Consider the following 16238-nt stretch of genomic DNA (forward strand, 5'->3'; position numbering starts at 1 on the left):
TGGTTAAGAATCCGCCTGCCAATGCAGGGGACACAGGTTCGAGCCCTGGCCTGGGAAGATCGACATGCCGCGGAGCAACTAAGCCCGTGAGCCACAACTACTGAGCCTGCACTCTAGAGCCCACAAGCCACAAATTCTGAGCCCACGTGCCACAACTACTGAAGCCCATGTGCCTAGAGCCCATGCTCCACAACAAGAGAAGCCACTGCAATGAGAAGCCCACGCACCGCAATGAAGAGTAGCCTCTGCTCTCCGCAACTAGAGAAAGCCCGTGCGCAGCAACAAAGACCCAAACACAGCCAAAAATAAATCAATAAAATAAATAAATTTAAAAAAAGAAAAAACAAATAATATTTTTTTTTTAAAAGACCCAAATGATACTACTATAGATGAAAACTAAGATGAATGTATAAGCTAAAAAATACCTGAATGGGATTAAGGGCAGTTTTGACTTTGCAAAAGAAAGGATTAGTGAACTTGAAAACACATGAATAGCAAATATCTAAAATTAAAAAAATAAATAAATTTTAAAAATCAACAATACATGAGTGAGCCTAACAAAAGTTTAAATGGAGCTCCTGAAAAGGAAATGGGGGGGACAGAAAAATATTTGGAGAAATAATGTCAAAATTTCCAAATCTGACAAAAACTATAAACCTAACTAGCCCAATAAACACAATCATAAGAACAGGAAGAAAGCTACAAAAAGGTACATCATAATCAAGGGATCAAGGCACACAAAACAAGTGATCAGCAGAAAATCTTAAGAGCAGCCAGAGAAAGTAAAAAAGAAAAAAAAAAAAAAAAGACACTTATTTACAGAGGAACGAAGATAATGATAAGAGCAGATTTCTCATGGAAAACAACATAAATGAGAAGATGGTGCAGCAAAATCTTTAAAGTACTGATATTTAAACATCAGAATAGAATTCTATACCTGGGTCTCATATCAATGACCTCAGGTTTCACCTTAGGAGACTAGAGAAAGGAGATAAAACTTCAAGTAAGTAGAAGGAAGTAATAAATATCAGAGCAGAAATCAATAAAACAGAAAACCAAAAAACTTCTTTTGAGATCAATAAAATTAATAAACCTCTAATTAGAGTGATCAGAAAAAAAAAAGAGAAGACAGAAATTACTAATGTCAAGAATGAGAGGCCTTCCCTGGTGGCACAGTGGTTGAGAATCTGCCTTGCAATGCAGGGGACACGGGTTCAAGCCCTGGTCTGGGAAGATCCCACATGCCGCGGAGCAGCTGGGCCCGTGAGCCACAACTACTGAGCCTGCGCGTCTGGAGCCTGTGCTCCGCAACAAGAGAGGCCGCGATAGTGAGAGGCCCGTGCACTGCGATGAAGAGTGGCCCCCGCTTGCCACAACTAGAGAAAGCCCTCCCACAGAAACAAAGACCCAACACAGCCAAAAATAAATAAATAAATAAATTTAAAAAATAATGTGTTAAAAAAAAAAAAAAAAAAGAGTCTTTAAGAATGAGAGAGGGACTTCCCTGGCAGTCCAGTGGTTAAAACTCCACACTCCCAATGCAGGGGGCACGGGTTTGATCCCTGGTCAGGGAACTAAGATCCCAAATGCCACATGGCATGGCCAAAAAAAATGGATGAGAGAGCCAGGTATTACTATAGATTCTACAGATACTAAAAAGATAATAAGTAAATGAACTTTATGCTAATAAATGGACAAACTCCTTAAAAGACCCAAATTACTAAAGTTTGTACAAAAAGAAATAGATAACTTGAATAGCCTACATCTATTAAAGATTTTGAATTTGTAGTTAAAAACCTCTCCACAAAGAAAACTCTAGGCCTAGATGGCTTCGCTGGTGAATTCTACCAAACACATGAAAAAAAAGAAAAAAGAAAAAAAAGAACCAATTCTACCCAAACTTTTCCAGAAATGAACCCAGCATTACCCTGATACCAAAATGAAGCAAAATGAAGCAAGCAAAATGATACCAAAATGATGTTACCAGAAAACTACAGACCAATATCCCTCATGAACACAGATGCAAAAATTCCAAATAAAATTTTTGTGTATCAAACCCAACAACATATAAAAAGTAGGACACATCATACTAGAGTGAGATTTATCCCAGCAAAGCAGGGTTAGTTTAATGTTAAAAAACCAATCAAAGTAATCCACCCTTAACAAACTAAAAAAAAAAACCCAATGATCCTCTCAACACATGCTGAAAAAAATTACAAAATCCAAAGTCCATTCCTAATAAAACCCCTCAGAAATCTAGGAACAGAAGGAAAGTTCCTCATCCTGATAAGGGGCACCTATGAAAAACTTATACCTAATATTGTACTTAATTGGTGAAGGACTGAATGTTTTCCCCCTAAGATCCCGAACAAAGCAAGAAGGCCCACTCTCAACGTATCTGTTCAACATTGTATTGGAGGTTCTGCCCAGTGGAATAAGGCAAGAAAAAATAAACATAAAAAGTATCCAGATGGGAAAGAAAAGAGTAAAATGTACTTTATTTGTAAACAACATAATTATCTATTTAGAAAATCCAATTCAATCTACAAAAAATCTACTAGAACTAGTAAGTGAGTTTATCAAGTTTGCAGGATACAAAGTACAAAACTCAATTATATTTCTATATATTGATAACTAACATCAGAACTAGATTTTAAAAATATCATTTATAATATCATTGAATAATATGAAATACTTAAGGAAAAATCTGACAAAAGATGTATAAGAAACTGAAAACTACAAAACATGGTTTAGGGAAATTAAAGAAGACCTAAATAAACGGAAAGATATACATTGCTCACAGGTCTGAAGACTCAACATTGTTAAGATGTCAATTCTCCCTAAATTGATAGATCCTAGACAATCCAAATAAAAATTCTAACAGGCTTTTTTGTTGAAACTTACAAAATCACTCTAAAATTCACATAGAAATACAAAGGATCTATAGAGCCAAAACAACTTGAAAGAAAAAAAAAGAACAAAATTAGAGGATTATCATTACTTGATCAAGACTTACTATAAAGCAACAGTAATCAAGACAGTGTGGTGTTGGCACCAAGATCAGCACATACAAAGGTGCAAAGGCAATCAGTGGAGAAATAGTAGCTTTTTCAAAAAAATGATGTGGGAATGATTTTATCTCCCTATGCAAAATAATAAACTTTGATCTATACCTTTGATCCATACCTCTCACCACATACAAAACTTAACTCAAAATGGAGCATAGATCTGAATGCAAGCTATTTCCTCTAATAATCTTTCATCTAAAATTAAATACATGTACAGCAGAAATTAACACAACATTGTAAATCAACTATACTTCAGTAAGAATAAATAAATAAAATCGACGACAGTGCGCTAGTGTCTCCAGTTTAAATATGCTTGCCTTTGTGTTTTCAGATATAAGTATGAGCTAATATAAACTTTTAGGTATCTTCCTATTATAATTTCTTTTTAAAAGTTCTTTCATACAAGATTCCATCAATTCCTTCAATAACTGTACTCTGAAATGTATCAAAAGATGATAATTCTAAAAGTAATTATGAAAAATTTAGTTGGTTTTTTTTTTTTTTACCTATTGCTGTTTCTGGCATTGCAAAAAGAGACTTTTCAGTAGCCACTCGGAATTGCCCATGAACTGAGAGACCAACTCCCTAGGGAAAAGGCAAAAAATTGTTTTAAAAATACTGCGGGGGTTATAAAAAAAAAGCCTCACATTCACAAACATTATAAACCAAGTAAATTATATCATATACAAAGATATACATAACATATATTATATATAATTCTTCATAAAGAATTTCTTTAAAGGAATTTCAGGAGAAAGACGGGAGGGAAATCCTAAACCACACAATTTCAGAAGAACTTTCTGGGTGAAAAATACATGGGTATCCCTGATATCTGGAACAGATTTGTTTTAGCTAAAGTGTTTTCAATTAGTATACTGTGTTACGCTTCATGTCCTCTTCCCCAATTCCCTCTTATTTCAAACTAGATGCAGCATTATAGAATACTGACTCTTCCCAGAACCACTGAGTATTCTTAGTGGAACCAGTCATCAAAAAAGCATAACCGGGGCTTCCCTGGTGGCGCAGTGGTTGAGAATCTGCCTGCCAATGCAGGGGACACGGGTTCGAGCCCTGGTCTGGGAAGATCCCACATGCCGCGGAGCGGCTGGGCCCGTGAGCCACAATTGCTGAGCCTGCGCGTCTGGAGCCTGTGCTCCGCAACAAGAGAGGCCGCGATAGTGAGAGGCCCGCGCACCGCGATGAAGAGTGGCCCCCACTTGCCGCAACTAGAGAAAGCCCTCGCACAGAAACGAAGACCCAACACAGCCATAAATAAATAAATAAATAAACACAAAGTTTAAAAAAAAAAAAAAAAAGCATAACCAAGCTATTCTAGCAAATTTCAGTAGCCTTAAATAGAATATTAACACATTTTATTTATTCACATAGTTCATCAAATAAAATTAGCAACATCATTTTTCTCAGATACAACACTTAGTAACTATTTAACTCTTAAAAATCCATTACTAAACACAAGTTTTACAAAATAAAAAGATGTGGCTGAAAGTCTATTTCTGACTTGCTGAATGTCACTGAAAATGACAAACTTAACAGTCATCTCTGAATCAACAGATATATTTGAATAAAATAAGAGGTATACATGTGACTACAAAGTATCCAAGTTTGTCAGTGCTCACATTGTGACATACATTTCCTATGTTATGTTTTTTCACATTATTCAGAACTTCTAGTAGATTGTTTAGTTCTACTCATTCTTATTCCTTTTTAACTAGTATAGTCTATCTTTAACATCACAGAGTTAAACAAGTTAAAACACGTAAAATATTTGGAACAATGTCAGTCACTTAATAAGAGTAAGTATAAGCTAAATAGAAAAGGCCTTATCTCTATTTGATTATTCTAGTTTTTCATTACAATTTCCTCAAGCCTTTCAAGTGTTTTCATACTCAGTTCAACCATTTAAAAGTTGTTGAAACTTTTAAACCTTAAGAAAATACTCAAAAGCACATGCAATTTCTTATAAATTTTATGTACTGTATGCTAAGCTTAAATTTTTTTTTTTACTTAAATAATCATAATAATATAAGCACTGGCTTTTTTTTTTTTTAACAGTTAACATTATTTATTTATTTATTTATTTATTTATTTATGGCTGTGTTGGGTCTTCGTTTCTGTGCGAGGGCTTTCTCTAGTTGTGGTAAGCGGGGGCCACTCTTCATCGCGGTGCGCGGGCCTCTCTTGTTGCAGGAGCACAGGCTCCAGACACGCAAGCTCAGCAATTGTGGCTCACAGGCCCAGCCGCTCCGCGGCATGTGGGATCTTCCCAGACCAGGGCTCGAACCCGTGTCCCCTGCATTGGCAGGCAGATTCTCAACCACTGCGCCACCAGGGAAGCCCCTAAGCTTAAATTTTAAAAGACCATATAAATAAGCATGGAAATGAATAAAATTCTTCAGGTACTAGCTACATCCTTTGGAGTTAACATTTATAAGTTAAATCTACAATGTTTGATACTCTTTGTACAAGCAAATATCATGTTATAAGTATTCTATTATGAAAAAATCATCTGATAATATTAACCCAAATTAGACTATACACTTCAAGATTATAAAATCTTACAAATTTTAATAAAAGTAAAACATTACTAGTTTTATTAATAATTTCTTATATTATTTTAAGAACCCCTGCCTCACATTCTATTCTCTGCTTTAGTTTAACACAATGTAGCTGAAAGCTTATTAGTGTTCAGGAATGTCTTGCTAAGAACTTAGAGCGTTGGTCTGAATTCGCAGTTTTCAGACTATGTTTTCAGCCCTAGGGCTCAGAAGAACTAGGTCCCATCTGGGACTGCACAGCAGGTAGATCTCCAGGCCTTACCGACTGACCCTGCCTCAACCTTACTCCTCTAGTTATTGCCCCCGACTCTTCTAATTAACTCTGAATTCCACATGTTTGTGGACTATAGCACATGACTATATCCCTCTTCATAAAACATAGATAAAGTCTAACCACAACTCTAATCCTAGTCGGCCCTCTTCCTCCTCAAAGACACAGTTATTAATTTGGTATGTAACCCTTCAGATTCTTCCCTATGTATCTCTAATACACATTTGAACAGATGTGGATATTTATCTGAGATACACACATACTTCAAACTCTATTCCATGGCCTGCAAGGCTCTACATAATATGGCCCAGGAGCCTACCTCTCTGACTTCATCTCCCACCACTCTTTCCATGCTCACTCCACCAGCCACAGGGCCTTCATGCCACTTCTCCCAAGTTCCAAGCCTTTACAGTTTCAATTAATCATGTAATTTTAAAGTGAGGAGGACCTACTACAGTAGGCCACTGCCCATCCCATCATTGCCCCTTCTCTGCAGGAATCTGCTCTGCCCAGAGACTTTGCCCTCTCGCCAGCGGTGGCTGAACTAGAGATTGGCAGTGGACCCAAGGACAGTCAATTGAGGCTAACTAGAATTCTAAGGCCCAGGGAGCAAAGGAGGAAGAAAAGTGCATTAGACAAGATTTTCACTCTTTGGTATTTAACCTAAAACACAATGGGTAGCTGTGAGTTGATGACAGCCAAAGAAGCTTAAAGGTCATTTGAAATTTGAGCTGAAGAAGACAAGACAGCCAAGTGAAAGCTGAAATTATATGGGGTGATGATGAAAAAACTGAGAAGCAGCATGTAGCCTGTACAACACAGAGAACAAAGCAAACAGAAATAGCTGGAGAGAGAAAAACAGGCAAATGCACTACTCAAACTCGCCTTAAGTCCACACTTGCAGTTCAGTTTTCAGGAAGACAAGCTATGTTGCGTTTTTGTCTTTGGATTCCCATTTGATCCCTGCACTTGTCTCTTAACTGCTCCCTTCTCTTTTCTGGATCTGTTTGGGTGAGTCCCTGTTCTTTACAATTAAAAAAGTCTCTTCACCACATTTTCAGTTAGAACCAGACCCAGATTCTGTCATGATTCAGCATCACACAATAGCTGTCTTAGGCCTTTGGCCTCTAATAAATTTATCCCAATACTGCTGTGTGCTTTTTCCTAATACTGCTCTCCCTGATAGTCATTCCCATTATATCTTCTGGAACCCTCATTCCTTTGCAAAAGAACCACTAACAGCCCAAATTCTCTACAGAGGGCCCTCCCTACCTCCTAAATTCAAGAAAGAAAGAAATTTATAAGCCCTGTACTCTTTCATGTAGAAGCTATAGATCCCATATTCATTGATTCAGTTATTTTGTTTCAGCCATGGCTGATAAAATAATGAACAAAGTCAAAGACTTCAAAATTTTAGTAAGAAGTTATTAATGAAAAGCTTTCCAAATAAGAGGTCATTGACACAAGTACCATTAGGAGCCAATTTAAAATGCCTTTCAATTAAGATGAAATGAAGACCGGGAAAATTCAAGCCACCTGACTTCGAGATACTAAGGACATAAATACTGATCCATGTTGAAAGGGGTGTAGCACTCCCATGGCAGATTCATATCTAATTTTTTTATCTTATATAAAAGAATCCATTAGAGGTTGCTTATGTTAAATCCCCCTTGAAATTTCCAAAATTTACCGTTACATACTATTTATTAACCATTAATCTTAGCAGATACTCCTTTGCTAGACTAAAAAGGCTTCAAAGTCTTCAAGTTTTATATCAACAACAGGTTATACAGATTCATTCCCCAAATGTAAAATTTATTCCAATTCCTAACTCTCCTCAAATACTCTCCCTGCATCCTACCCAACCCAGTAGTCAAATTTCATTTATCACCTAATTAGATATCTCTGTAGCATTTGACAGAGTGGTTCACTCTCTACTTCAGGAAACACCTGACTTGGCTTTGAGACTCTACACTCTCCTGATTTTCCTTCTAACTCATTAGCTGTTCTTTCTCTTCTCCCTGACATCAGAATGTTGATCTGCCCCAATGATCAGATATCATCCCGCTACTCCACTTCACCTGTATTGTTCTTTCTATTCATTCCCCAGGTGATCTCTTCCAAGAGCCCCAAGATTTTAAGCACTGTAACATTAATGACAAATTATTTTCCCACCCCTGATTTCTCTAGAATTTTATATCTAGCTGTTTACTTAACATCTCCACCTAAACATCTAATATGTATCTCAGTGTTCATGCATCAGAAGTAAACCTCTTGATTTCTCTTTGAACATGCTGCTCCCTCAGTCTTTTCCATCTCAGCAAATAGCACCACCATTCACCCAGCTGCTCAGGCCAAAAATTTCAGCATCATCCTTTCTTTCTGATCTTACAATCTAATCTATGAACCTGTCTTGATAGCACTAACTTCAAAATATATCTTGGATTAGGCCACTTCACCATCACCACTGTTGCAACCCTAGGAGAAGTCACTATCATCTCTTGCCTGGGTTAGTCTCTCTTGCTTCTGTTTTTGCCACAATCCATCCTCTGAACAGCAGCCAAGTAAACTTATTAAATGTAAATCAGTTCATGTCATTCTCCTGCCCAAAACTCTCCAGTGACTCCCCATCACATTAAAATATTACTGAAATTCCTCATCCTGGCTGATAAGGCCCTACATGATCTGGTCCCTTTCTATCTCCCTGATCTTATGGTCTACCATTCTCCACTTTCCTCACTTTCACTCTTGTCAGCCACACTGGCTTTCTTTTTTTTTTCCTTAATTGACATATAATATACAATCGAAAGTACACAAAGAGTACAAACATCTAGCACACAGGTCCAGTGAATTATCCCAAAATGAACACATTCTTGTAACCAAAACCCAGATAAAAATTATCAGAAATTCTTTTATGCACCCTGTCAGCCACTACTCCCTCCCCATCCTTCAGGTAACTACTATCCTGACTTCTAACAAAATGAGATTAACTTCTTCAGGTTTTGATCTTGATATAAATAGGGCCATAGAGTATTATTTTTTATTTGACTTTCAGTCAATGTTATGTTTGCAAGATTTATTCATGTTGTGTGTAGCAATAATTTCTTTCATTGTACAGCATTCCTTTGTATGAATAAACTATTTTCATTCTACTGTGAATAGCTAGTTAGGTTTTTCAGTTTGGGGCTACTGCAAATAATGATTCAATGACCATTCTTACACATGTCTTTTGCGGCATAAGTGCATACATTTTGGTTGGGTTGTAAAACAGTTGGGTCAGAGTATTAATTCAATCAACTTTAAAAGATTACATCAAACAATTTTCCAAAGCAGTAGTACCAATTTCTACTCCAGCAGCAATATGAGTTTGTATTCCATATCCTCACCAACGCTTGAAATTGCCTTTCACATTTTAGCCATTCTATACAGATGGCCAACAGGCACATGAAAAGATGCTCAACATCACTAATTATTAGAGAAATGCATATCAAAACTACCATGAGGTATCACCTCACACCAGTCAGAATGGCCATCATGAAAAAGTCTACGAATTATAAATACAGGAGAGGGTGTGGAGTAAACGGAACCCTATACACTGTTGGTGGGAATGTAAGTTGGTTCAAACACTACAGAGAACAGTATGGAGGTTCCTTTAAAAACTAAAAATAGAGTTACCATATGATCCAGTAATTCCACTTCTGGGCATATATCCGGAAAAGACAAAAACTCTAATTCAAAAAGGTACATACACCCCAATGTTCAAAGCAGCATTATTTACAATAGCCAAGACATGGTAGCAACCTAAATGTCCATCAACAGATGAATGGATAAAGATGTGGTATATATATACAATAGAATACTACCCAGCCATAAAAAAGAATGAAATGCTATTTGCAGCAACATGGATGGACCTAGAGATTATCATACTAAGTGAAGTCAGACAGAGAAAGACAAATATCATATATCACTTACATGTGAAATCTAAAAAAATAATACAAATAAATTTATTTACAAAACAGAAACAGACTCACATAGAAAACATTTTAGCCATCCTAGTGAGTATATGTTAGTATTTCACTGTGGTTTCAGTTTTCCTTTTCTTGCTGATTAATGCAATTGAGTGCTTTTGGTCATCTGCATATTCTCTTTATGAAATGTCTAATCTATTGCTCATTTTTCCATTGGATTTTCTTATTGATTGGTAGAAATTCTTTCTACATCCTTCATATGATTTCTTGTCAAATGTATGTATAGTCAGCCCTCCATATTCATGGCTCGTCATCTGCAGGTTCAACTAACCACAGATCAAAAATATTTTCTAAAAAATTCCAACAAAAAGTTCCAAAAAACAAAGCTTGAATTTGCTGCATACCAGCAACTATCTACATAGCATTTACACCGTTTACAACTACTTACATAGCATTTACACTGTATTAGGTATTGTAAGTAATCTAGGGATGATTTAAAATATATGGGAGGATGTGCGTATGTTACATGCAAATACTATGCTATTTTATACAATGGACTTGAGCGTTCTTGGGTTTTAGCATCGGATGGGGGTCCTGGAACCAATCCCCTGCTAAGAACAAGGGACTGTATTCCAAATACCTATTTTCCAGTCTGTGGCTTGCCTTTTCACTCTCTTAATGATGTCCTGGAATGAATAGAGCTTCTTAATTTTAGCACAATCGAATTTGTTATTTTTGTTTATGGTACATTTAGTGTAATCCATTTAGTGTAATTTAAGTAATCCTTCCATACCCTCAAAGTGTAGCAGAAACATGTTCCAAACATTCAGGATTTTCTATTATTGATTACTAGCTTAATTCCATTGGGGCCAGAGAACAGTCTGTAAGATTAATCCTTTGGAATATGCTGAGACTAATTCTATGGCCAATTTTGGTAAATGTTCCATGCACACATGAATTGAACATGAAATCTACAGTTACTGTGTCCATGTTAATCGGATTGTTTATTGGACCATGTTCAAATCATGTGCATGCATGTAAAATGTATGTGTATATATGTACATATACTGTTTATGTCTCTGCTTCATCTGTCATTGAAAGAAGTATGTTCAAATCTTCTCCTAGGATTGTGGTTTTGTCTATTTCCCCTTTAAGGGCTTTCTGCTTTTTTGCAAGATTAAACATTTTTAAATGTTTGAAAATATCACACCAGTAGAGTTATTTCACAGAGGCAGAGGTTTGTTCCCATTGTTTCTCAGTGTCATACTGTACATTATGAAACTCATTAAGCAATTCTGTTCAGCTTCATATTGCTATAAACTGAGAGTTTTAGACAAGTATTTATAAAATATCTTTCTATAGTTGATTAGAGTCAATAAAATTACTTTCAGAATCTGACTACACTGAACTTAAGAAGGTGAAAAGCTGAATAGCTTTCAACAGACTGAACTAAGCCCTATCTGCTAAGAGAATAAGAACTGAAATTGAGGGCTTGCTGAACTGGGCCCCAAAATGTTACACATTAGAAGTTAGGTTGGCCTGGATTCAAACGCTCAGCTTCAAATCCTCCCATTCCTGACGGGATTGAGATGATCTGGGATTGCTAGTGCCCTTAGCCTACATTCCTACTAGAAACGATGGTAGGAAGATTAGGGCTCAAATAATACTCAAGTAGAAATAACTCAATTAGAAATAACCAGCACTCAATTAGAAGTAATCTGACATAAGACCACATGACTAAAGCCTAAGAGAAAAAATACACAATAGAAAGATTCACAGGACACACAAATTTAGATTTGTCATACCTGTTTATTGTAACTATGAAATGTCCTATATCAAGTAAAAGCTTTTGCCATAAAATGTACCTTATTTGATATTAAAATAGCTGTATCAGCTTTATTTTAGTGTTGGTAAACACTTTTTCTATTATTTTACATTTAACCCTCCTATGCCTTATATTTATGGTGTCTCAAGCATTCTGACATTCTTTGTTTTTTACTTGGATTATTATTAAACAATCTTCATTGCAGTACTGTACTGACACTGTGAAGATAAAGTAAAATGAATCTGATCCATATTTATAATCTAGTATAGAGAATATTAATATGGATAAGCACAAATAACTGAACATATGAATGTAGTCAAACTCGTACCCTACTTGTTTATAAAGTTTGGCATTCTTAAATGCAAAACTTAGGTGATCTAAGACTTTTTTTTTTAATTAAGAGACTAGAGCTAGATGAGTTTTCACTGTTCAACAGAGGAAAAAGGCTGGTATAGCTTTAAGGCTTTTAAAGAAGATCTCATTATAATTACTTAAAAAGCACAATTAAATCCTTCAAAATGCAAATATGCTTATCAGTAACTAGAAATGAGTATCACTTCTATATTTCCAGATAATATTACTATTCTAGACAAAAAGCACATTTTAAAAAATTGATAATTATACAGATATTTAAAGTTAATTTAATATATACTCAATTACTCCATGATTTATACTAATGGCAAGATTAATCCCCCAACACAAAAACAAAAACACATGTAGAACAATTTAATTTGGTGCCTGAAAAAGAAGTGTTCCAGATAATAATACATCAGTGTTAAATTCCCTGATTTTGGTGTCTTATTCTTAAGCAATACACACTGAAAAATTTAGCAATAAAGAATTATCATGTCTTCAACTTTCAAATGGTTCAGAAAAAAATTATTCATAGACACATGTGGGAGAGAAGAAGAGAAAATAAAACAAATGCGGAAATAATAGGGAATGTGGATGAAGGATACACTGGAGTTCTCTGTACTATATTAAAAATTGAAATTGTTTCACAATAGTCTTTTTGATCCAAGTGAAAATAAAAATAAAAATAAATGTTCCAGAGTAACCAGCGCCAACAACCACAGTAAAGAAAACAACAAACTCAGAAAGGCATACAATGGGGTGATGTGACTAATGCTCACACAAAGAACCATGAATTTAAATTTTAATCAGAGAGAATGAGTAAGCTCCTGTCCAGAATGAACACTGCATCTCAGTATCAGTGAGTACATGAGAGTCTTCTCTCACCATCATTCAAGATTATAAATGGTTCTTTGAAATTAGGTATATATTTCTGTTAGAAATTCAAATAGATTTTCAACACACATTATGTCACTATGGTATAAAAGTTAATATCATAATCATAAAATAAGTTTCATAATGTATCTCTGGGACCACATGCCTTAGATTAGCAGCCTACACAGTAAAAACAAGGATATTTTTATTATGCTTCTCACATTAATATTAACAGGCTAATATTGCATATTAATAGTATTAACATCGATTACATAATATTAATGTATTTTGATAGACTACAGAGAGCATTTACATTATCCTGCTTTGGATGCATATAATTCATGTTATTTTTGGACAAAAATTATATTCAGCAGAAACAAATAATTGTGGTAGAAATATTTAATTTATTTATGAATTAACAGTCTACCATCCTTGGAGGTACAGTTTTACTTTAAACAGAAATATCAGAGAGATATTTGAAAATTGCTGAGAGTAAATCTTAAAAGTTATATGAAAAAAATTTTTTTCAATTATGTGTGGTGATGAGTGTTAACTTATGGTTTCACAACATATACATACATCAAATCATTATGTTGTCACCTAAAACATTATATGTCAATTATACCTCAATTTATGAAAAAGCCAGTGAGCAGAAATATAATTCTGGTACATCATACATTAAAACATAAATTAGAGGGCTTCCCTGGTGGCGCAGTGGTTAAGAATCCACCTGCCAATGCAGGGGACACGGGTTCGAGCCCTGGTCCGGGAAGATCCCACATGCTGCAGAGCAACGAAGCCCATGTGCCACAACTACTGAGCCTGCGCTCTAGAGTCCGTGAGCCACAACTACTGAAGCCCACACACTGCAACTACTGAGCCCACGTGCCTAGAGCCCGTGCTCTGCAACAAAGAAGTCACCGCAATAAGAAGCCTGTGCACCACAATGAAGAGTAGCCAGCGCAGCAACAAAGACCCAACGCAGCCTGAACGCAGCCATAAATAAATTAATTAATTTAAAAAACAAAACATAAATTAGAAATAACTCTTATACACCTCCTGGATTCATGCTCAAGGTTTTTGCCTAAATAAGCACATTTCCCCAATATATTATAACATACCACATATTATATTTAAATGTCTATTATATTTATTTTTTTGAATTTTATTTATTTTTATACAGCAGGTTCTTATTAGTTACCTATTTTACACATATTAGTGTGTATTTGTCAATCCCAATCATATTTAATAGATGTTTAAAAAGAGAAGCTCTAAGAAACCACTGTCTCATATCATATATTCAAACAAGAAGAACTATTATAACAGGAGTACTCTTAATCGACCTCAGATTTACCAACAATTTCCATTAACTCTGTAAAACTTATATCTATATTAACTAGCATCCTGAAAGCTACTCTCTGGCTACTTTTTTTTTTTAATATAAATATATTTATTTTATTTTTGGCTGCATTGGGTCTTCGGGCAAGCAGGGGCTACTCTTCGTTGCGGTGCCCGCGGGCTTCTCACTGCAGTGGCTTCTCTTGTTGTGGAGCATGGGCTCTAGAGCGCAGGCTCAGTAGTTGTGGCACACGGGCTTAGTCACTCCGCATGGCATGTGGGATCCTCCCGGACCAGGGCTCAAACCCGTGTCCCCTGCATTGGCAGGTGGATTCTCAACCACCGTGCCACCAGGGAAGCCCTCTGGCTACTTTTTGATATACCTGATACTTCTCTGATCTGTTGAGTTCAGAGTTTACCAAATGTCAGTCATAAATAAAGAGTATTTCATGAGAACCAAGTTGAATACTCTGGAAAAATATGAAAAAGCTAAGTTACTAAAAAATTTTGGTATAGGGCAAAGACAGTAATTATTTCAAGTGACTATTCTTCATAATAACATTGATATTGTTATTCTGAAACTATTATACACATTAGGACAAAGCAAATTTGTCACAATCTTAATGTTATTTTTTTTAAATAAAGATTTTCAACATACATGAGAAGAAAGTTACAAATATCAAAGAATTAAGAATCTAAATTTGAATAGGAAGTACTGAATTCAGGATCTAGGACCTATTTTCTCTTAAAAACAGAACACATATTCTTAGTTCTCTTCAAAAAGGCCTAGAAACAATTACCAACTTAACTAGTACCCAGATTATTATTGCTAACCATCATTTCCTACTAAAAGTAACCAGGGCTGCCTTGGAAAAACACACGATTTTAGGTCTGGTGAATAAAATGTACAAAACAAACCTGGAATATGGTTCTTTACCACAAAGCAAAGAAACTCTCAAAGATTTCTGGGGCACAGAAGCCAACTTGAAGGTTCCCATGACAAGTCCACTCTTCTGGTTTGCCCCTCTGGGCCCCCCTTTTTCAGTGTCTTTTATAGGCTCCTTGTTCTGCCTCTGGCCAATAAACATTTTTTTGTATTCCATTCTGGACTTACTTTGGGTGTCACTCTATTTCTGTCACATTTCCTTGCATTATCTTTTCTACTGACAAATTTTCAATACAAGTTTCTCTGCTATAACATGATGAGTTACTGAAAAAAAATCCTCAGGCTCTACAAAACTGCACAGAGCTTATAAGAAAAACAGAGTTTCGGCAGTCTGCTCAAAACCTATGCAACTTTGTAATCTGACTGCTAACAGAAAGTATAAATGGTCCCAGGCCAGGGACTTGATTAGGACCACCAGCTCAATATGAACAGAGAATGCCACAGCAGATATTTAAAATGCACAAAAATAAAGTGGAAAGAATGGCAATACTTTAATCAGAGCAGGACTGGCACATGCTGAGACAAAGCAGTGGAAGTGCAGCTATAAGCCAGTGGGACCGCCATTAAACACCAAGTGCCAAGAGTTGAGGGTTCACCTTACGGTGGAGGTCCACCCAGAAACAGGCATTTGTTTGTGTGGGTTTTTTTTTTTAATTTTCTTAAAATACAGACAAGAGAATGCCTATTCACAGTACAGCAACTGAGGTAATTAAGCACTCTTTTCCTGTCTAGATGATTATATATCTACTGCCATTATCCTATCTCCCCTTGCCTAGAAAAAACTGCATATGAATCAATATAATTTTTGCATTATCCTAACATCATTTTCCCATTTACCAATCACTTATGAGCTAATTCATGTTGCAGAAGCGCACACTTTGGAGCATACTGTGCCTCTGTAAGTCCTAAAGTTATACTTCCTGCCCAGGCAGCACCCTGAGTTCCAGATGTGCATAACGGACAAAACACTTTTGTTCACACTATTGTAAGGCAATTATACTTCAATAAAGATGTTTAAA

At 35.9% G+C, this 16238-nt stretch overlaps 1 protein-coding gene across 2 annotated transcripts in view; it reads right to left on the reverse strand.

Moving 5' to 3' along the window:
• HIBCH (3-hydroxyisobutyryl-CoA hydrolase) overlaps positions 1-16238 on the reverse strand; it is a 91808-nt gene that overhangs the window by 34764 nt on the left and 40806 nt on the right. For both annotated transcript variants that reach the window (XM_036858006.1, XM_036858008.1), the window contains exon 7: positions 3575-3653. In XM_036858006.1, the coding sequence (XP_036713901.1) occupies positions 3575-3653 (79 nt within the window). The remainder of the gene's footprint in view (positions 1-3574; positions 3654-16238) is intronic.

The sequence above is a fragment of the Balaenoptera musculus genome, chromosome 7, assembly GCF_009873245.2.
Source record: "Balaenoptera musculus isolate JJ_BM4_2016_0621 chromosome 7, mBalMus1.pri.v3, whole genome shotgun sequence".
Lineage (NCBI taxonomy): Eukaryota > Metazoa > Chordata > Mammalia > Artiodactyla > Balaenopteridae > Balaenoptera > Balaenoptera musculus.